The sequence below is a fragment of the Oryctolagus cuniculus genome, chromosome 14 (assembly GCF_964237555.1).
Source record: "Oryctolagus cuniculus chromosome 14, mOryCun1.1, whole genome shotgun sequence".
Taxonomy (NCBI): domain Eukaryota; kingdom Metazoa; phylum Chordata; class Mammalia; order Lagomorpha; family Leporidae; genus Oryctolagus; species Oryctolagus cuniculus.
The window spans coordinates 1,797,513-1,820,350 of record NC_091445.1 but is presented as its reverse complement, the minus strand read 5'-3'; the positions used below and the strand labels follow the sequence as shown (position 1 = coordinate 1,820,350).

At 56.5% G+C, this 22,838-nt stretch overlaps 1 protein-coding gene across 2 annotated transcripts in view; it reads left to right on the top strand.

The window, feature by feature from the left end:
• Positions 1 to 3,346, top strand: part of TBCA (tubulin folding cofactor A) — a 68,619-nt gene extending 65,273 nt beyond the window's left edge. Inside the window, exons 3-4 of one of the 2 annotated variants that reach the window (XM_051837600.2) lie at positions 608 to 694; positions 2,612 to 3,346. In XM_051837600.2, coding sequence (XP_051693560.1) covers positions 608 to 694; positions 2,612 to 2,692 — 168 coding nt within the window. In that variant the 3' untranslated portion in view covers positions 2,693 to 3,346. Of the gene's footprint in view, positions 1 to 607; positions 803 to 2,611 lie in introns of those variants that run through there. The other variant, XM_051837599.2, reaches the window with a different exon arrangement.
• Positions 3,347 to 22,838: the final 19,492 nt, after the last annotated feature.

Genomic DNA, 22,838 nt, shown 5'->3' with positions numbered 1-22,838 from the left:
TTTCTCTCCTAAAATGAAGCACAGGATAAGTAATGACTTTTTATGCATGATAAGCGTCAGAAATATGAACCTGCTGGTCTTCGCTTCTCATTTTCCTTTGCCTCTGTGTTTCCCTGAGACCCTCCTGCAGTGTGCACGCAGTGTGATCAATAACTCAATAACTTTCTTCATGCAGTAATTATCTCCATGTGACATTATCTGAACACTGTTTTTCTTTATTACTCGAAAGATGCAGGAGATATTTGTGTAACCAGCTGATCCCATTTTGGATAAAGGTGCTTTGTGACAGCAGGGGAATGGTTTGTTTTAAATGGCCTTTTAAATAAGTGCTGTGTGAAAAGCTGTTCCAGTTAATTTGCATTTACCGTAAGAAGGTGATTAATAAAAAAATAATAATAGTCGTTAGTACAGAAGGTCCAAAACTCGTACTTTGTGGATTTTACGGTATTATAGTACAGTCTCTAACTTCTAATGGACACAGATTAAACAGTGAACCGCTGGCTGCGAGCACCCTGCTTCCCGGTGCCCGAGCCCCAGCTGTCTTGGAGCTGGGAGCCGGCGCACACCGTGCTGCGTGCCCGCGCGTCTCACAGCGCTCTCGTTGCAGGCGGAGATCCTGCAGGAGTCCCGCATGATGATCCCGGACTGCCAGCGCAGGCTGGAAGCCGCCTGCACCGACCTGCAGCAGATCCTGGTAAGTGAGGACTCTCAGTCCGCCGCTGGAAATTCCCTTCAGCCTGGTCTGGAAGACCAGAACTTCAGATACCGGGCACTGAGAACTAGTTAATGGCATTTTTAATTCTCTTGCCCTGCATACCAGCATATTTAAAAATAATGGCATTTACATGGTCTTTGGAGTTATGCCTCCAGGAATAGTACTGTTCCCTAGCGTGTTAATATATTTGAACTTAGTTGTTGAAATATATTTGCATTAGGGTTCGTGATACCAATATTGTATTGTATGGAATGATTTGGTTTGCGTACCTAAAGATTTTTCTTGATATATTAAGGGTAAATTGGTTATTTTAAGTTTTTTAAAGATCCAGTGTTTCAGGTGAGTTTTTCTCTTGTTAAAACATCTGGGATTCTTTTATATTCAAGCTTGAGAGAGGAAAAAGACCCCATATTGAACGGAACTGGGTGGCTCTGTTCGCGGCCTTGCTGGGCTGTGCTCAGTACGTTGTAATGATTCTCGGAAGGGCCGGGCGTCGTCCCAGCGGAGGGGAAGGCGCAGCGCGTGCGGAGCGGGGCGCCGCTGCTCGGCGGATCCGTCGCTGCTTCCTGAGCTGCTGTGGGACGGGAGGGACCCGGCCGTTCCGGTTGTAACAGGAAGTGATGTGGGCTTCCACTCTGAGCACAGGGTTCCTGGAAGGAGTGACCTTTGTTTTCCCTCGGATTAGGGCTGAATCTGTGAACACAGAACAGTGTGCATGTTTTACAGTAGTTTGACACAGAACTCCGTATTTGCCTGTAAAAAACTTTTAAAGTCAGAGTAACTCTTCTGAAATAGTGATTGATTTATTTGAAGGGCCACGTGGCAGGGGAGCGAGCCCTTCCACCTGTTGCTCACTCCCGCGTGGCCCTGTCCGTCAGTCAGGTCAGGCTTCCCCTGGGGGCCGGCCGCTCAGTCCCGCTCTGCCTGGGGAGTCTGGCGGGGGGACCCAGGCCTGGGCCGGCGGCGGGGGAGCCCGATGCTGAGCTGGCAGCGGCCCCACAGTAGCTCTAACAGCCAAAAAAGAGGCTGTGGTTTGGACAGAGCATCCAGATTGATTAATCATTAGTAATGATTAATAATTATCAGATATCTAATAATTTCTTTGTTGGGATGCTCCTGCCCAAGACAGGAAGCACCGTGTGTGTTTTCTGATCGTTTCAACGCTTTTGTTCTCTCGTGAAACGGAAGCTAGACGCCTAGAGGCAGTAACATTGCTCGGAGTAAGTGCCGTCTGTGGACAGTGTGTTTGTGCGGGAGGGCGTGTTGAACAGTAGCTCTGTCCTCCGAGAGCTTGTATCTGTCGACAGAGAACAAAGGCGTATTTAAGTGTGATGCAGAGTTTGAGGATTCTAGTTCATTGTTCGAGTTAAACAGTCTTTTTGCTTTGAATTTCCATGCTGAATGCATACCCACTTCTCTCTGCTCCAGTAACAGTGTCTCTCCCTCTTTTAGACCTGACCATAGCTTCACTAAAAACCAAACAAACCTTCCCATGCGTAATAGTTTAAATGTTTTTATTCACTTACCTGTTAGAACAGTGCATCAGTCAGCTTCCTGTACACGAGTGTGTCAGGAAAACTCGGTATTTCAGTTCCAGAAAGTCAGAGGTGTGTTGCTTCCCACCCAGCGTGGCGTCGGGCTCCGTCACGTGTGCGCACGCTGGTGGATCGGCACTTGGCCCCGCACAGCAGCAGCCCCGTCCGTGGGAGGACGCGAGCTGCAGCTTTGTCTGACGTGGGCTGATGCGGGGCAGCTGGAGGAAGCCTGCGGGGCAGCTGGGAGGCCTGGCATCCCTGCTGCTGACGGTGCAGTTTATTTAGCTCCCCGGTTTGTAGCAGTTGAGTAACGTGCTGAAATCTGAAGAATGAACTAAATGTTTACTGTGTTTCACTTCAGGAAAGTGAAAAAGACTTGGAAGAAGCGGAGGAATATAAGGAAGCCCGGCTAGTCCTGGACTCGGTGAAGCTGGAGGCCTGACACGTGTCTGCGCAGGGTGCTTCTCGCGCCAGAGCCTGGGTCCACTCGACAGCTCACTGCTGACACTGCGCCGCTCAGTGTTTGTTCTTACGCAGTTACATGTATTTTTCTTTGCCTCATTTAGTGCATCAATGAGTTTAACTAATAAGCTTGTTTATTTCAGATTTTATAAATATTTTAATTAACCTGTTATTCAATCGCATAGACATTTTTGACAAAAATAAAATCTGTAGATTCTGTTTGAAGTCTAGCTATTTTCCTTCAGAAACATGAATTGAGTTAAAATAGGATAACCCCACCCCACCCCCCCTTTTTTTTTTTTTTTTGAGTAAAAATCTAAATCGTTCGGCTGGCACTGTGGCTCACTGGGTTAAAGCCTTGGCCTGCAGTACCAGCATCCCATGTGGGCGCCGGTTCAAGTCCCTGCTGCTCCACTTCCAATCCAGCTCCCTACTAGTGCACCTGGGAAAGCAGTAGAAGATGGCCCAAGTGCTTGGTTTCCTGCACCCACATGGGAGACCCAGAAGAAGCTCCGGGCTCCTGGCTTGGGCCTGCCCCAGTCCTAGCTCTTGTGGCCATTTGGTGGGTGAACCAGTGAGTGGAAGATCTCTCTGTAATTCTGCCTTTCAAATAAATAAATATTCAGAAAATCAAGTTGTGAGCCGCTCATCTGAGGAATGTATAACTGCATCACAAGAACTCTCCGAGGGTAACTCACTTGGGTATTCCTGCACCGTGAGGGTCTGGCTGCCTTTCCCACGAGAAATGGCTGTCTCTTCTCTTCTCGGGAAGTTAGGTTTTCACAGGAGACGTGCCCCGTGCGGGTCTGTGATAGCTGGATTGTGTCTTGGGGGAACTGCGCCTGTCGCCGTGACGTTTTCAGGGATGTTCAGTCTTCACACTGGCGGGCACACCTCTGGCTTTGCCAGTTCTGGTGGTGTCCGGTACTCCCCCGTGACATCGCTGCCCGGAGCTGGGGAGATGCGGGGCGGCCCCCGCGTGCACTGCTGTAGCCTCACCTTGGTCCTGTGCAGTGACTGGAGAGGGGCCATTTTGTCGCAGTATTTCTCCAGTAGAGTTATAACCCATTACTTAATCGTTTGAGTTTCCAAATATGTATGACAACCCGTTTTCTTATATTTCTGTAAAATGTGTGTGAGCTTGCATTTGCAGCCTAACATGAGCAATGCTATCATGAATCAAAGTCGTGTTGATAGCATTTAAACTTTAAAACTCATAGCTGGAGAAAAGAACGCTTGCACTTGACCTGCTGTAGAATCGTAGCGGTGGCAGTGGCTTGATCTGCGTTTGGGAGTTGCAGCTGACCAGTCACTAGAAACCATAGCATGGACTGAGTTTGTCAGGAAGATAAAGGAAAGAAAAATCAAAATATACTAGTATTCTTTCCCAGCGTTACTTCTGAAGGCTTCGGTTGTAAAGCTCCGACAGTATCGCTGGAATAAAACTGTAGATACACACGCCTTGCCAGACATTAGTTCATGAGAGTGACACACCAGACGTGTTTCTAGACTGGAATGTCCTCACTATAATGTATTTGAAGTAGGGAGAGGAAGAGCTAGAAGCTATAGTTACAGTATAAAAGTTGAGAGTACGACCTGGTATTTTGAGCACCAACAGAATTGGAGTTCTTAAGGTCGTTTTATGTTTGGAACCAAGTACCAGAACAACAGCTTGGCTTTGTGTGGGCGTGGGTGAGGCTTCAGGTGCCAGGGAAGGTGTTGTTTTCCAATAGGATTTTGTTGGGAGTGTTTTAGGGATGAGAGCAAAGCCATCAGGACTCCATCCGGACACCAGCACCCCATTTCAGAATGTCTGAGTCCAGTCCCTGCTACTCTGGCTCCAGCCAGTGTGCACCCTCGCGAGTCGGCTGACGGACGACTCGAGTGCTTGGGTTTCTGGCGCCTGCGTGGTGGTGAGCCAGACGGAGTGCCTGGCTCCTGGTGTTGGCCTGGCCCAGCCCTGGCTACTGCGGGCACTTGGGGAGTGACCGAGTGATGAAGATCTCTCTCTCCATCTGTCTCTGCCTTTGAAGAAGATAAAAAGAATGAGCCAAAGATGGTCTTTTAAGACCAGAAAACAGTTATTTGAGTTACAGAGAGAGGGAAAGACAGAAGAGAGTGTGCTGTCTGCTGGCTCACCCCTAGATTTGTCAGCAACCTGGGCCCACAGCCTGAGCGCCACCCGGTCTCCCACGGGGGGACAGGGCCCAGCTGCTTGGGTCATCTGCTGCTCTCTCCCAGGTGTATTAGCAGGGAGCTGGATCAGAAGTGGCGCAGCCAGGACTCGAACCGGCACCCATATGGGATGTCCGTGTCACAGGCAGTGGCTTAACCCACTTACGCCACAACAGCAGGCCCAAGGCTTTTAAACAAACAAAAATTTTTTTTCATGTCTTTATTTTTGATTATTTGAGAGACAGAGCACCCATCCACTGGTTCTCTCCCCAAAAGTCCCATAACAGCTGGGACTGGGCCAGGGCGGGGAGCTGGGAGCCAGGAACGCAATCTGCATCTCCCCTGGGAGAAGCAGGGAGCCAGCTTCCGGAGCCGTCACTTCGTGCCTCCCAAGATGCATGCTGACAGAAGCTGAGTTCAGGGACTGAGCCAGGATGGAATCCGCACTTTGATACGGGACACAGCGTTCCCACGGTGGTTCAACAGCAGATACGGGACACAGGCGTTCCCGCGGTGGTTCAACAGCAGATACGGGACACAGGCGTTCCCGCGGTGGTTCAACAGCAGATACGGGACACAGGCGTTCCCGCTGCGGTTCAACAGCAGATACGGGACACAGGCGTTCCCGGGGTGGTTCAACAGCAGATACGGGACACAGGCGTTCCCGGGGTGGTTCAACAGCAGATATGGGACACAGGCGTTCCCGCTGTGGTTCCACAGCAGATACGGGACACAGGCGTTCCCGCTGCGGTTCAACAGCAGATACGGGGCACAGGCGTTCCCACGGTGGTTTAACAGCAGATACGGGACACAGGCGTTCCCGCGGTGGTTCAACAGCAGATATGGGACACAGGCGTTCCCGGGGTGGTTCAACAGCAGATACGGGGCACAGGCGTTCCCGCTGCGGTTCCACAGCAGATACGGGACACAGGCGTTCCCGCTGCGGTTCAACAGCAGATACGGGGCACAGGCGTTCCCACGGTGGTTTAACAGCAGATACGGGACACAGGCGTTCCCGCGGTGGTTCAACAGCAGATATGGGACACAGGCGTTCCCGGGGTGGTTCAACAGCAGATACGGGGCACAGGCGTTCCCGCGGTGGTTCAACAGCAGATACGGGGCACAGGCGTTCCCGGGGTGGTTCAACAGCAGATACGGGACACAGGCGTTCCCGCGGTGGTTTAACAGCAGAGCAAACGCCTGACCCACTTTGAAAATGTGCAGCACCTCCTTTCAGCCCTCTTCCAAATAGGGTGTGTGTGTGTGTAGTCAGAACAAGCGGTTTCGTGTCCAAAGCGTAAAGAGAAAAGAACACAAAAGTGCATTGGTCCTTCCCGAGAAAAGAAATGCTAAGGAGGGAGTTTTACGGCCAGGACCCAGGTCTTAGTTGCTGGAAAATTCCTTTCTTGCCAAGGAGCTTATTAGCGAAGAAGAAACGAGTGCCAGGCAGAGGGAGCGTGCTGTCGAGGATTCCTGTGTGGCTGCACATTCCACGCTGCGTCTCAGGATTAGCAAGAAGCGTGGACGCCCTGCCCTGCGCGGGGGTCCCCCGGGCGTCGGACGCAGGCCCATCAAGGGGCGCTCGGAGAGGAGCTGTAATTCGCTTGGCTTCTAACTTGCTTACACGTTTTTATTTCCACGTTGCGTCGTGTAGCAGTGGGTAGAAATTGCCAAAAGTAATTTTTCCTTTTTCATCCTGCCGCAGCGCCGGACTAACCGGCACATCATAGTCGCCCACCGGACGTTTACAGACGGAGCGCAGGCTGGGGCGTCTGTGACCTGCGAGGGAGGGTTCCCTCACATCACAGCCCACGCGCTGGCCGCGGACCCCGGAGCGGCCTGCTCCGGTGACTTGGTGCCGGCGGAAGGGGACGCGGGAGCCGAGGTGCGCCCTCGCTGCGAGCCCCTCCGGCCCTCGCTCTCCCTCATCCTTGTCGTCATGATGGCCGCTGGCGGGGTTCGCCAGGAGCTGCTGAGAAGGGAGAAAGCCGACCCTAGCGCCGCAGGACCAACGTGTCTTTCCATGAGAACTGTGCGTGCACGTGTATGTGTAGATGTGCGCGGTGCCCACGTAGCAGGCTCCACTGTCGTGGTGGTGCGCGGTTCCTAACACTCTGCCCCCAGCGGTGGTGCGTGTCCTAACACTCTGCCCCCAGCGGTGGTGCGTGTCCTAACACTCTGCCCCCAGCGGTGGTGCGTGTCCTAACACTCTGCCCCCAGTGGTGGTGCGTGTCCTAACACTCTGCCCCCAGTGGTGGTGCGTGTCCTAACACTCTGCCCCCAGTGGTGGTGCGTGTCCTAACACTCTGCCCCCAGCGGTGGTGCGTGTCCTAACACTCTGTGCCCCCAGTGGTGGTGCGTGTCCTAACACTCTGTGCCCCCAGCGGTGGTGCGTGTCCTAACACTCTGCCCCCAGCGGTGGTGCGCAGTTCCTAACACTCTGTGCCCCCAGTGGTGGTGCGTGTCCTAACACTCTACGCCCCCAGCGGTGGTGCGCGGTTCCTAACACTCTGCCCCCAGCGGTGGTGCGTGTCCTAACACTCTGCCCCCAGCGGTGGTGCGCGGTTCCTAACACTCTGCCCCTAGTGGTGGTGCGCGGTTCCTAACACTCTGCCCCTAGTGGTGGTGCGCAGTTCCTGACACTCTGTGCCCCCAGCGGTGGTGCGTGGTTCCTAACACTCTGTGCCCCCAGTGGTGGTGCGTGTCCTAACACTCTACGCCCCCAGTGGTGGTGCGCGGTTCCTAACACTCTGCCCCCAGTGGTGGTGCGTGTCCTAACACTCTGCCCCCAGTGGTGGTGCGTGTCCTAACACTCTGTGTCCCCAGTGCTTGCGCAGACAGGAGCGCAGGAAAGGCGGGCGGCGACAGAGCGGTGAGCCTGGCACGTGTCTGTGTTTCTGAGTGGGACCTCATTGCTAATGCAAGTGTGCACGGGTCAGAGAAGCAGACAAGATGTGGAAGGTGAGACAGCCCGTCCCGGCTCCTGCTCCTGGGCGCATCCTCACGCACGTCGTCGGCTCGCTGCGCTCCTCTCGCCGTCTGCATTGCTCTGAGCCCTGCACGGTCCCTCCTCCCCTGCCCCGTGCCGCGCACACACATCCCACTGCGCTTGCGTGGGCGGGAGGGGCACGCACTGCTGAAACAAGCCCGCGTGTGTTTTATAAGTAAGGCAGCGGGTTAATAGGATGTAATGTTCACTTAACACTGCCCGATTTTCTGGTCAGCACGTTCGCAGCCTGGTACGCCAGAGCGGCCTGTGCGCCTGCACCTGCACGCAGAGTCACTGCCAAATTGAGCAGTCAGACCTGTTTAATCTAAGTCGGTTTGCGAACTTCATCACATTTCCTGGCTTCTTAAAATCCCTATCAGATTTAATAAGGACATATCCTGCCGTTGGTTATCACTTACACCTTATCATTTGGTCATTTAGATAAACCAAAGACAGGTTAATCCGTTACTCATGGCGCGTGCAAACGTGACACGGGGAGAGAGCAGGAGCGGTGAAGCGTTTGCCGTGAAAGGGTTAATCGGGTCTCGTAGTCCCGATGCAGCCGTGAGTGCGGGGCTGAAGGAGGTGGGCTGGTTGGAAGCGGTGCGCCATGAAGCGAGTTGTAAGTACCCGCGTACTTGAAATTTTCAAGAGTGCTTCATGGGAATCGGCATTGTGCTCCAGCAGGCGGCGTCTTACCGGTCTTACGGTGGGAGAGGCCTTGTTCCTGCACCAGGGAGGGTAGGAGAGGCCTTGTCCCTGCACCAGCCCTTCGCAGGGGAGGGGAGGGTAGGAGAGGCCTTGTCCCTGCGCCAGCCTGTCGCACAGCAGGGGAGGGTAGGAGAGGCCTTGTCCCTGCGCCAGCCTGTCGCACAGCAGGGGAGGGTAGGAGAGGCCTTGTCCCTGCGCCAGGGAGGGTAGGAGAGGCCTTGTTCCTGCGCCAGCCTGTCGCACAGCAGGGGAGGGTAGGAGAGGCCTTGTCCCTGCGCCAGGGAGGGTAGGAGAGGCCTTGTTCCTGCACCAGCCCTTCGCAGGGGAGGGGAGGGTAGGAGAGGCCTTGTTCCTGCGCCAGCCCTTCGCAGGGGAGGGGAGGGTAGGAGAGGCCTTGTCCCTGCGCCAGCCCTTTGCAGGGGAGGGGAGGGTAGGAGAGGCCTTGTCCCTGCGCCAGCCTGTCGCAGGGGAGGGGAGGGTAGGAGAGGCCTTGTCCCTGCGCCAGCCTGTCCCACGGGAGGGGAGGGGAGGAGAGGCCTTGTCCCTGCGCCAGCCCTTCGCAGGGGAGGGTAGGAGAGGCCTTGTCCCTGCGCCAGCCTGTCGCAGGGGAGGGGAGGGGAGGAGAGGCCTTGTCCCTGCGCCAGCCTGTCCCACGGGAGGGGAGGGGAGGAGAGGCCTTGTCCCTGCGCCAGCCCTTTGCAGGGGAGGGGAGGGTAGGAGAGGCCTTGTCCCTGTGCCAGCCTGTCGCAGGGGAGGGGAGGGCTGATTTGTGTTGCAGGGGGCTGCACCTTCCTGTCCCTGTTTGTTGCTGGGCAGCTGACAAGGTGCTCCCACCGTCTGGGGCCCACACTCAGTGTCGCAGAGGTTAGGAGCACACCAAGAGTGCTTTCAAATCAAGAAGACTCGGCAGCGTTAAGTAGTCAAGTGACAGAAACAGGTCACAGGGAGAGGAAGCAAGTGGGTCTTGTTCTGATGTCTGCCCAGTAGCAGTGTTCCACCCCAGTAATAGCTGAAATGTTAAAAACAATGAAGCGAAGTTTTTAATTGTAAAGAATACCTGTTGGCTGGGTATGATAAAGTACTGCCCAGTGAGATGAGATGAGAGGATGAAGTAGAAGTGAGTATGGGAAAAGAGGTGTCTGCATGTCATGAAAATGATAAGATCCGAGCCAGAAACACACAGGAGAGTCGTTGGGAAATAATTAAAAGCAATGAGGAAATCAAAGTGGACACTTAGGAAGTATGTAGAGCTGTCCGGGATGGAGCTATGTCACCAGCTGCCTCGGGGCGGGCCGTGTTTGCAGAGGGCTCCTCGGACCACAGGTAGTCCTGCGGGTGGGGTGGGTGTGTAGCCCGCACAGTGCCGCTCTGACCAGAAGGCAGTGCGGACGGGTCACGGGCAGCACAGAGCAGGAGCCGGGCGGCCGCCGCAGCACTGCTTTGACCCCAGAAGCTGAGAGGAAGCTGAGCAGGTTGTGCTGAGAGCCCTCGGAGAGACGACACGCGTGTTTCGAGCTGCCCACGTGGTTCTTCCCTGCACGTCCCGTGGTGTGTAGACCCCAAAAGCTTTTCTGTCTGTCTGCAGTTACCGGGTACGAAGGACTGGAGGCCTCCCGCTCCGAGTCAGAAGACATTCTGGGAGTGACTTGGATTGTCATGGGGGGCTGACAGCGCCGAGTGTGGCGGGCCCTGTGTCCGTCTGTGAAGGCCGGGAGGAGCGGGCAGGGCTGAAGGGTGCGTCTGCGGGAGCGCTTCTAAAACCCACTTCGGGACGCTCTGGAACAGGCAGGACCGGCTGGCGGGGAGCGGTCCGGCTGGCTCTCACGTCCTAGGTTCCGGGGAGGCAGCCTGACGTCAGAGAACGGAAGGTCTGGGTGTGCGAGTGTAGACGTGTGTGTGTGTGTGTGTGTGGATAGTTGGGTGAGCATGTACACAGGTGTGTGCAGATAGGCATGTGTGTGAGTGTGTGTGTGTGGATACATGTGACAGTATTTGTCTACACACAGTAGATATTTGTGTGAGTATGTACGTAGGTGTCTGATGTAGATGTGGGCATGTGTGGATACACGTGTTTAGATATTTGTATAGAAAGGTGTGTGTGTGTGTGGATACATGTGACAGTATCTGTCTACACACAGTAGATATTTGAGTATGTACATAGGTGTCTGATGTAGATGTGGGTATGTGTGGTTACACATGTTTAGATATTTGTATAGAAAGGTGTGTGAGTGTGTGTGTGTGGATACATGTGTTTAGATATTTGAGTATGTACATGCGTGTGTGTGTAGATCGTGTATCTGTGTGGATTCGTATGTATAGATATTTGAGTAAGTAGGTGTGTTGAGTGTAGACGTATGTATCTAGATATGAGTATGTGTGGATACATGTGTAAGCATTTGTGTAGAGAGATGTGAGTGTTGTGTGTATACGTGTGTAGAATGTGAATGTGAAGGTGTGTATGCGGGTGTGTGTGAGTGTATACGTGTGTAGAATGTGTAGGTGTGTATGCGGGTGTGTGAGTATATGTGTGTGTGTATACATGTATGTAGAATGTGTAGGTGTGTATGCGGGTGTGTGAGTGTATGTGTGTGTATACATGTATGTAGAATGTGTAGGTGTGTATGCGGGTGTGTGAGTGTATATGTGTGTATGTATACATGTGTGTAGAATGTGTAGGTGTGTATGCGGGTGTATGAGTGTATAGATGTGTGTGTGTATACATGTGTGTAGAATGTGTAGGTGTGTATGCGGGTGTATGAGTGTATAGATGTGTGTGTGTATACATGTGTGTAGAATGTGTAGGTGTGTATGCGGGTGTGTGAGTGTATATGTGTGTGTGTATACATGTGTGTAGAATGTGTAGGTGTGTATGCGGGTGTGTGAGTGTATAGATTGTGTGAGTGTATACGTGTGTAGAATGTGTAGGTGTGTATGCGGGTGTGTGAGTGTATAGATGTGTGTGTGTATACCTGTGTGTAGAATGTGTAGGTGTGTATGCGGGTGTGTGAGTGTATATGTGTGTGTGTATACATGTGTGTAGAATGTGTAGGTGTGTATGCGGGTGTATGAGTGTATAGATGTGTGTGTGTATACATGTGTGTAGAATGTGTAGGTGTGTATGCGGGTGTGTGAGTGTATACGTGTGTGTAGAATGTGTAGGTGTGTATGCGGGTGTGTGAGTGTATAGATGTGTGTGTGTATACATGTGTGTAGATATTTGAGTTTGTAGATGTGTGTCTGAGTTGTGATAAAGGCCACTTACAGCGCCTGGTGAAGGAAAGATTATCGACAACTGGCCATTTGGGAAAAGCCTCCGTTTCGCCTCTCACACCAAAGTAAATTTCAGATGAGTCGAAGACTTGCGCAACGTTGGGAGCTCAGGTGACAGACAACACTGGGCACTGACAGAGTGACAGCGCTGGGACGGATTCTTGGCGGTGGGGGTGCAGGGCAAGGAGAACTGCAATACTGCTGTTGGGACTTGGCAGCCCTTCACAAAGCCAGCGTTCACAGGTCGGAGAGGCCGGCCTGTGGGCAGTGGGTGACGCTGGCGTCATGTCAGACTGCCGGTCCAAGTCCCTGCTGTGCTTCCGATCCCGCTCCCTGCTAATGCACCTAAGGAAGCGGCGGGAGATGGCCCCAGTGCGTGGGCCCTGCACCCACGTGGGAGACCCAGATGAAGCTCCCGACTTCTGGCTTCAGCCTGGCCCAGCCCTGTGGGCATGAACCAGCAGATGGAAAATCCCTCCCTCTCTCTCTGTCACTCTGCCTTTCAGATAAGCGAATCTTTGAAAAAATAATAAGGGGCCAGTATTGCGGCATAGGTTAAGCCTCCCGCTTGCAATGCTGGCATCCCGTATGAGTGCCGCCTCCATTCCAGCTGCTCCACTTCCCATCCAGCTCTCTGCTACGGCCTGGGGAAGCAGTGGAAGACGGCCCAAGTCCTTGGGCCCCTGCACCCGCGTGGGAGACCCGGATGGAGTTCCAGGCTCCTTGCTTTGGCCTGGTGCAGGCTGCTTGGGGAGTGAACCAGTGGGTGGAAGATGTCTGTGTCTGTTCCTGTCTCTCTGTAACAGTTGTGTCTGGAGTCACAGCTCAAGAACTCGCCGCGCCTCGCTGTCTGCCCATGCTCCTTTGTCAAGTGGCAGCGGCTGCAGTCGGCGGCCTGTTGCTCCACCCGCAGCACTGTCCTGATCCCCGCGGGGGGACGGTAAGTCTGGGAGCTGGGTGGGGCCGGCTGAGGGGACCAGCTCCCTCCGCAGCGTGTTGTTGCCCCATGAACCTCAGACTGTTCCCACAAAGTAGCTTGTGATCTATTGAATCTGTGGATCAAACTGGGGCCAGCTGGTACCTTGACAGAATCCAGTCTTTCCAATTGGGCACGTGGACTGCCTGCATGTACGTAGCCCGTTGACCTTACTCCTCCGTGGTCTGCAGCTTCCTCCCCAGATCCTGTACGCATCTTGTTAGATTTACTCCTGATCACCCTGTTGTTGAGGGGTGCGGCGTCACCGAAGCTGTGTTTCTGTGTGGCGGACGGGACGGGGCTGACTTCTGCAGGAGCCAGGTGCAGGCACCTGCACGTAGAAGAGAGACTGCTGTGTCCCTTCCTCTCCGGCCTGTGTAGCTTGTGTCCTTCCGTCTAAATGCTTGGCGGTGGCGGCAGTACAGATCGGGGAGCTTCCTGGCCCTGGTCTGGTGCTTGCGGGAGAGCTTCGAGCGTCTCGCCCATAAGGACGATGCGGGCTGCAGGAATGTTCCAGAATTCTGTATCAACCGGAGCAAATTCCCCACTCCTGGCTCGCTGAGAGTTTCCGTCCTGGACGGGTGTTGAATTTTGTTACGTGCTATTTCTGCATCTCTCTCTTTTTTTTTTTTTTTTTTTTTTTGACAGGCAGAGTGGACAGTGAGAGAGAGAGACAGAGAGAAAGGTCTTCCTTTGCTGTTGGTTCACCCTCCAATGGCCGCCGCGACCGGCGCACTGCACTGATCCGAAGCCAGGAGTCAGGTGCTTCTTCCTGGTCTCCCATGGGGTGCAGGGCCCAAGCACTTGGGCCATCCTCCACTGCACTCCCTGGCCACAGCAGAGAGCTGGCCTGGAAGAGGGGCAACCGGAACAGAATCCGGTGCCCCGACCGGGACTAGAACCTGGTGTGCCAGCGCCGCAAGGCGGAGGATTAGCCTGGTGAGCCGCGGCGCCGGCCTCTGCATCTCTTGATCTTGGTCAGGTGGGTTCTTGTTTTCGCCTGTTGGGATGCATTACAGGAATGGATTTTCAGGTGCTGAACCAGCCTACATACCTGAGAGGAACCCCACATGTTTGCAGTGCATAATTTTTGCTGTATTGTTTTGTGGTGGGTTCACTCTGCCTGTGTTCTGTTGGGGTGTTTATACGCCTGTGTTCCTAGGAGGTTCTGCACTTCTCTTAGAGTCGCCCTGTAGTGGTTCTGGTGTCGGGCAATGCTGGCCGCCTGGGCTCAGTCATAGGGTCCCTCTTCATTCTCAGATGCAGGGTTAAAGGGCTGCTGGAATTTCACTCCCCGTGTTTGTTCAGATCACCCAGGAACTCATCGAAGTTGGAGCTCTCTGATTCAGAAAGTTACCAGGAGCTGATTCCATTTGGTTCAATAGATAGGCCCAGCCAGAGTGTGCCGCTGGGAAGAGCCAGCGCCTTTGACGGCCTACAGCTGTCTGCTGCTTCCACGTCCCGAGCTGTGCGTCTCCTTCCATGTCCTGAGCTGTGTCTCTCCTCCTGTGTACTGAGCTATGTGTCTCCTCCCATGTCCTGAGCTGTGTCTCTATCCATGTCCCGAGCTGTGTGTCTCCTCCCGTGTCCTGAGCTGTGTCCTCCCGTGTCCTGAGCTGTGTCCTCCCGTGTCCTGAGCTGTGTGTCTCCTCCCGTGTCCTGAGCTGTGTCCTCCCGTGTCCTGAGCTGTGTCTCCTCCCGTGTCCTGAGCTGTGTCCTCCCGTGTCCTGAGCTGTGTCTCCTCCCGTGTCCTGAGCTGTGTCCTCCCGTGTCCTGAGCTGTGTCTCTCCTCCCGTGTCCTGAGCTGTGTCTCCTCTATCCATGTCCTGAGCTCTCTCCTCCCGTGTCCTGAGCTGTCTGTCTCCTGTGCGTCCTGTGTGCGGATGTTCAGTGACTTGGGTTGCATTCCCGAGGAGACCCGTGTGGCAGGCTGGCTGGCTTCTTTGCCGACTGGTGGCTGCCCGGTGCTAGGCAAGGGATGTGAGGGACTTTGGAGAGTGAAGAGGGTCGCTGTTCTCATCGTGGCCTGGGCGTCTTAGAGCTTCGGCACACTGCGCAGGGGACCAAATCCTACACTCTAGAAACACACGCGCCTCTGCCGTGTCGGCCTTGCTCAGTGTAGCTGCTTTGAAGAAAGGATGTGGGGCAGCTCAGCCCGCGGCCTCGGCGGGACTGAGGGAGGCTCCGCCCACCCTCCCGGGCACTGCGGGATCTGGCCTGGCTGGCCGCCACCAGGAAGTCCCGTGCCCCCTTCCTTGCTGTAATTGGCAGCTCCCTTGCAGAGTTAGGGTGCCTCCCTCCCTCGGGAGAGGGGCCCGCATGCGGCTCTGGGGAGTGCTGGGCCGGCGAGAGGGGCTGTGGGGGGGGGGGGGGGGCTGAAGGCTGGAGGCTAAGAGTTCCAGACGGGCTGGCGTTTGCCAGGAAGGCCTCGGAGAGGAGGGGCAGGGGAGCCCCGAAGGAGCGCTGTGAGCAGGAAAGCGCCGTGCATCTGGGTGGGGGGTCCGGGAGTGGGAGCCCCGCCACCAGCCTGACCTGCTCCGACTGCAGCTTCGGGAATGGCTCACGGCTGAGCCCCTGCCACTCACGTCTCCAGCCCCAGCTGCTGCGGGCAGCTTGGGAGTGAACCAGAGGTCGGCAGCTCTGTCTCAAAAATTTTTAAAACATGAGACGGCCACTAGGCAACCTCGACCTCCTAGAGCAGCAGCGTGGCCCTGTGTGCCGTGTCCCCAGCGCCCTGGCGTGCGAGGCAGTGGGAAGAGAAGGATGCGTGAGGGAGGGGCCCTCTGCCCTCAGCCAGCGGGGGCTGGGCTGCGTGGGGGCACAGAGTGCGCAGCACTGAGTGAAGAGCTTGGGCCCCACGGTGCCCCTGCCGCTGCCCCTGCCCCGCGCCATCCCTGATGAGCTGTGACCTCGGACGCTGTAGGTAGACGCTGTAGGTAGTGTCTCCACACCAGGACGTGCCACCTGCTGAGCTCCCTGCCCCGAGGCTGAGAAGTGCAGAGCTGGTGCTGCAGTCTCAGGTCCTCCCGGCCCACAGCAGACGCCCGCAAGCTCTCCTGGGCACCAGCACGGCTCCGGAGAGAGAGGCTGGCGGCTGCTTCCCTTCTGGCTTCCACGTTGTCACCGTGCCATGACCCTGGTATCAAGATGGCGGCGGCCACGCTGGCAGGCACGGCCTTGCTGCAGCCGGGGTCTCTCTCTCATCTGTGAAGCCAGAGCGGCGCCAGCGGGCCGATGGCGACCCCGCAGCATCCACGCATCGTGTGTTCCCGGGGGATGAGCAAAACCGCTCCTGATGGCTGGGTCTGCAGGGGTCTGGGCTCATCCCCACACGTGGCTGAAGGGCAACCTGGCTTAGCCCAGCCACACGGTCTCGCTGGGCTGTGAGGGGACTGGGCCGGCAGGGCCTTGCAGAGCCTGCCCACGCAGAGTGGTGCCGCACCTAGGATGCAACTTGAGGTGGGCACAGGGGCACACCGTGTCTGGGGCTGCAGAACTGGAGACTGAGATTCTCCCGGCTCCAGATCCTACAGCACGGCTACCAGCTTCGGCAGCCCGAGCAGTCAGAAACGGAAAGGAGCCCCGAGGGTGGCAGACATCTGTTACATAACCGTCTCCCCACACCCACACACTGGGGAGGAGTGGGGGCCAGACTAGACACCATGACAGTCTGCAGGCTGAGCCTGAGTCCTCCGCCAGCCCTGCCTGCCTGGTCCCCCTGGGAGGTCCGCGTCTGTCGCTCCTGACTCGGCTCACCCCGTGCTTCCTGCATCACTGCTCACATGGCTGTCGCTTTGTTCTCCGTGAACGTGGACAGAACCGTTAAAAGCACACGCATGAGAAGCTCGCAATCCCAGTGGACGGGTGCCTGCTCGCCGTGTGCACCCACAGGCGTGGGTAGCTTCCGTCTCTGTCCCGGGGTCCCCCTTCCTGAGCTGCAAACTTGCCCGGCCTGGCCCTGGGCTCCCCGGGCCCAGCAGCGGGCGCTGACTGCCTGTGCTGGCGCCGGCGCCGCTTGCTGGCTTGCAGTGCTCGGCGACCTGGTACTCATTAGGCTTCCCCGCGCGGTCTTCCTCCTCTTCAGTGATAGCCCCAATATTTGTGCATTATTTGTCCGTAAATCCATCACCAACTCTCCCCAAATGTTTCGGCAAATCTGCTTAACACCAGCAGGTTGGTTTTCCAAGCTTTGAAATGTGTTTCTGGTAGTTGGGGGGTTTTGTGGCCTCCCGTTGCAGCCCCACTGAGAGCCGGCAGCTGTGGGCCACCCCTGTCCTGGGAGATGCCCTCCGGCTCGCCGCATGTCGAGCTGTCTGCCTCCCGCGTCTCGTGCTCCCTGTTTTGTTCTTTGTGGAACGCCACTTCTCAGGTACTGGACCGTGTGTCCTGTCTGACAGGACGGCCCCGTCCCCCCTGGAGACGAAGGCTGGCGTGGAGCAGCCCCCATCTGTGACACCCTCCGTGCCAGTTCCATCCCGGCTGCTCCACTTCCGATCCAGCTCCCTGCTGATGTGCCTTTGGAGGTGGTGGGCGATGGCCCAAGTGCACCCACCTGGGAGACCCAGATGGAGTTCCAGGTTCCTGGCTTCGGCCTTGCCCGACCCCGGCCACAGTGTCCATTTGGGGAGTGAACCAGCAGGTGGAAGATCTCTCTCTCTCTCTCTCTCTCTTTCTCTCTCTCTCTCTCTCTCGCCCTCCCTCTCCCTCTGTCTATAACTCTGCCTTTCACATAAATAAGTCTCAAAAAAAAAAAAAAAAGACTTGAAGTGAGGATTATCCAAACTGTGTGTGATTTTTTTTTTTTTTGACAGGTAGAGTTAGAGAGAGACAGAGAGAAAGGTCTTCCTTCCATTGGTTCACCCCTCAAATGGCCACTACGCCCAGCACATCTCGCTGATCCAAAGGCAGGAGCCAGGTGCTTCTCCTGGTCTCCCATGCGGGTGCAGGGTCCAAGCACTTGGGCCATCCTCCACTGCACTCCCGGGCCACAGCAGAGAGCTGGACTGGAAGAGGGGCAACCAGGACAGAATCCAGCACCCCGACTGGGACTAGAACCCGGTGTGCCGGCGCTGTAGGCGGAGGATTAGCCTAGTGAGCCACGGTGCCAGCCGTGTGATTTAGTATGACACAAGGATTGGAAAAGTTCATGGAAAACAGAAATAAGTTCATTTTACTGCCAACAACAGTCCCTGCATACTTTTTCTTCCTAGTACATGCTTCCAAGAACTCTGAGCTGTCCTCATATTTTATTAGTAGTTTTAAACGGATGTGTTCCAGTGACAGCACCCTGCATGTATCAGGTCAGGTGCAATGGAGGAGTCAGGCGGCTGTTCCTGTCCGGCCTGGCCTGTGTGATGCGGCCGCCAGGAGAAATGAATTACAGGTGCAGCCCGCAGAGTGGCCCTCGCCACACTTCTCTGTTCTGCTTTCCATCCGTATTGCTCTGTTTTCTGAAAAATGTTATTAATTCCACCTTTCTTTTTTTTTAAGATTTATTTTATTTGAAAGGCACGGAGAGAGGTCCTCCATCCACTGGTCCACTCCCCAGGTGGCCACACCGGACGGAGCTGCGCCAATCCACGGCCAGGAGCCAGGAGCTTCCTCTAGGTCTCCCACGCAGGTGCAGGGGCCCAAGGACTTGGGCCATCTTCCACTGCCTTCCCAGGCCACAGCAGAGAGCTGGACTGGAAGCAGAGCTGGCGGGACTCGAACCGGCGCCCACATGGGATGCTGGCACTGCAGGTGGGGGCTTTACAGCACCTGCCCCTCCACCTCTTATAAAACAAACAGCTATTCCTATACTTGTGTACTGACTGACTGATGTATCTTTATCTGAAAGGCAGAGAAACTGCGAGAGAGGCAGACAGAGCTTCTGTCTGCTGCTCCACTCCCCAAATGCCCGCAACAGCTAAGGCTGGGCCAGGCTGATGCCAGGAGCCCCACACTCAGTCGAGCCATCCCACCAGGGTGCCGGGGCCGGCCTTCCGCCATCGCTGCTGCCCCCCAGACTGCACATTCACAGGAAGCGGAGTGGGAAGCAGGACCGGACACAACCGGGCGCCGCGCTGCGGGACGTGGGTGTCCCCGGCCGTGTCAGGCGCCGCGCTGCGGGACGTGGGTGTCCCCGGCCGTGTCAGCCGCCGTGCGCACAGCCCGTCCAGTCCGCCCACTGCGCTGTGCGTTTCCAGTGTCGGGAGCTGAGCTGATCTCCCCCGCCGTCCCGACACTGCGTTCCGTCCTCGGCTTCCCCCTTCTCCGGGCTCCGACTCGTCTTTCACCTTGGAGGCTGTGCCCCCGTGCCCACTGCTTCTCTGCTCTCCACATTTGCCCCCTGTGAAGAAAGAGAGGAAGGGGAGAGGGAGCGGGAGGGAGGGAGGAGCAAAGAGGCCCCAGCTAGACTCGCCGAGGCACTGCGTGCCTGGCTGCCCCCAGCCCAGCCCAGAGTCCCCTCCCCACCGCTCTGAGAGGCCACCCGCGCAGCTGCCCCAGCGACAGACTGAGGAGTGAGCAGGCTCTCTCCCTCTCCCTCTCTCTCTCTCTCTCTCTCACTCACTTTTCTTTCTGTCAGAGAAGGACACTGGGCCGGGGCCTTGCATTTGGGGGTTGGGAGGGAGACCGGGCGCCAGGCGTCCACTTCTGTCACTGCTCCAAGCACCTGCTCCTCTTGGGCTCTCTGGGACGTCCCCAATCCAGATCCTGGGGCTCAGTTTCCCCAGGGAACATTTGCGGGCAGAGCTGGGGTAGTCCTGCCAGCCGACGGGGGGCTCAGGATAGGAGGGGTGGCCCCCTGCAGACTCCGGTGTCCGCGCTTAGCTGTATCCGCCCCTGGACGGCGCATCTGCGGCTGCTCCTTCCACTGTGTGTGGCCGGCTGCTGCTCGCGCCCTGTCCTGGTGGGCCTTGGCATCACGTCGAGTGCAACGACGGTGTCTTTAGTGGGCTGTTGGCCTGGTAGCCCAGGGCCTCATCTGCGACTGGAAACCCCGGCTCTGCCCTGGGCGCCAGTTTCTCTCTGCTTTCTGAAGGCCTCCCGCGTGGAGGGCACAGCAGAGAACTGTCACTCGAGGCCACAATCGGCAGCTTTGCGTGCCGTGGGCTCCCTGGCGCCTTGAGTGGTCACTTTGCCTCTCTGGGTCACAGGAGGAGACCAGAGTCCTGTCTGGAGATGCTTCCCCAGGCTCCGTTCGGCTTGAACGCCCCAGGGATCGTGGGCCCAGGTCGTGGTCAGCTTGGGCGTTTATCCCTGAATGGCATCATCCGTACCATCCAACCGTGCACGCCTGGCCAAGACCTTCTGCAAAAGGAAGCTTTTCTAAGCCATCCAGAGAGGCAGTGACCACTTAGAACCCACGACCAGCAAATGGCCAAGGGCAGTGCTGAAGACAGAACAGGAACGAGACCCCAGGCCTCTGCCCCGGGTCTGGCTGTGTGCGACGGGAGGCGGAAACAGGGCAGGGGAACGCTCTGGGGGTTCTTTTACAACGCTGGTTTCATTCAGGTGTGGTGCTCCGACAGAGCTGGAGACCCGTGGCGCCCTGTGGTCCCACACACAGGGCCGGGCCATGGCGGAGCACCGGGCGTGGGCGGGAGGCAGGAGCAGCGAGGGGTAAGCCTGGGCCGGAGCCTCGGCTGTGCCCGCCCGGGGAAGGAGCAGGCCAGCGGGGCCTGCCGCTGAGCAGGCTTGGGACTGGAGAGCTGGGCTAATGGACAGCTCTGGGCTCTGGGGGCCTTAGTTGTCCAGAAGGCTACTGTCCCTTGGAGTGTAAAAGCTGGACACGAGGCTGTTCCCCGCCAGCACTCTGGTTAGGTCCCTCATGGCAGGCACGCTGCCCGGAAGGGGAGGCGCATGGCCTCCGGCATATGGCCAGCCCTGGGAGGGGCAGCTGTGCTCCAGTCAGCCAAGCCCCGGAGGCCAGAGAGTCGAGAACACAGACAGTAAGAACATGAAGTGAATCCAGGATTTGGCAAACCACGGCTGAGCTAGAGCTGGAGTCACAGAAAAGCAGGCGGGAGGCAGGAGCGGGGCGGCTCTGGGTGGGGCGGGAGTCGGCAGAAATGCCCGGAGGCCAGGAACACAGGCGAGCACACTCAGCGCCCCGCGGGTGGGCACGGAGCGTGGGCCCGGCCGAGGGTGCTGCTCCAGCAGGTGCGGGGCAGACAGGTGCCCCACTGCGGAAGCCGCCAGGATCCAGGCTCCGTGTCCCCTCCCACGCCCCCAGGCTTGGGCCCTGACAAATTGGATGAATACTTACTGTGCTTTTACAGCATTCGGTCACTGGTGCTGGGATCGAGGAGGGGCGTGGGAGGGCCTGGCACTGTGGTGCCGCTTCGGACACCTGCACCCTGAACCAGAGCACCCGTTGAGTCCTGGCTGCCCCACTTCTGGTCCAGCTTCCTGCTGAGGCAGGCGATGAGGATGAGGGCTCGGGGGCCTGGGTCCCTGCCAGCCCTGTGGGAGACCCGGTGGCGTTCTGGTCTCCGGGGCTTCTGCCTGGCACACACTGGCTGGTAGGGCCATTTAGGCAGTGACCCAATGGATGGGAGGTTTCTCTCTGCGTGTGTCACTCTGCCTTTCAAATACATAAATGAATACATTTTAAAAGGAAGAATGAGGAGCACCCAGTCAAGTCCTCTCAGGCACAGATGCAGGCGTGGGAAGTGCTACGGCTTCCGGCTCCGGCAGGCAGCCTTGGAGGGAGCTGATGCCTGCGGGAAGTGAGGGGCTGCCCATGGCATCGAGCTCTCGGCAGTGGGCCGGGCCTGCACCTCTCACACTTCCCTGCAGGCTGTGTGTGATAGACAGAGACTGAACAGTGCCCAGCCCTGTGGGGAGGGGGGCAGGCCGGCTCATGGGAGCATAGCCCTTGGCCCAGGTGTGACTGGCTAGATTCACGGGAGCCCCAGGTCGGGGTGCTGCGGGTGTGCCCACAGGGGAATCCGGCCTCTGAGCCAGAGGCGGGGGCGGGGGAGAGGACTCTTCCCCGGGGAGACGGGGAGACGTCTAGTCCCTCTGTGGTTCGCAGTGAGCCGTCCTGATTTTTCCCAGGCCTACATTAGATCAGCAGGTGCGTCTTGCACTGTGGGACAGCACTGGCAGGAGGATGTGGCACAGGGTGAGGCTGGGATTTTCAGGCTCAGTGCAAGATTAGACGAGGGCAAGAGCTGTGAAGTGTCTCTGCGACGTTCACCGACGGCGACGCCGTGTGCTCCCACGGTCACCGCTCTGCCGGCATGCGGCGCAGTGCTTAATGATGAAGTTAATGGAAATCACAGACTAGCTGGCAGAAGCAAAATAAAGCCACATCTGGAAACAGCTGCACTGGCAATTAAATGGCGTTTAACGTGACTAATAAACGGGTGGGCGCTCCTCCCCCGGCTTCAGGGGCGCAGAATCCAGGCTTGTGAGCTGCTCCATTGTCATAGCCGCTGGGGGGCTAGAAGTCATTCTGATATTTATAAAGAGAGCCCCCAGTGCGCCGCAGACGGGGATTTAAGTCAGAAAAAAAAATGAGCAAGAGCTGTGCAGCTGGAATTTTGAGAACTGGCGTGCATTTTACAGGATTTTTCCCCTGAGCGTTAACTGTTCCGTGTTTCAGTTCAATGAAAAAGGCCTCTTGCTTCCCATACCAATCGAGTGACCTCCCGCCTCGTGGTAATCAGTGGTAAACTCCAGTATGCAAGCTGAAAGACCACCTAATTAAAAAGTGCAATTAATTTACATAGCTCACTCAGAACGGCTAGATGGGCCGGCGCGCGGAGATAATGTGAGCGCGTTAGCTGCTTTCATTGGCTTCCCTCCCTGCCATTCCTCAGGTCCTGACATTTCCATGGGAATGAGTTTGTCAACGTGGGAAGGGCTTGGAGGGGATGGTTTTAGCGAATCGCTGCAAAATGTTGAAAGCTCTGCAATTATTTTTATCAATTACCCAAGAATAAGACAACAGAAACCATGGCCTTCTCGTCCTGGTGGTGCCAAGTGGCCTAATGGTGTTAGTGAAGATGCGCT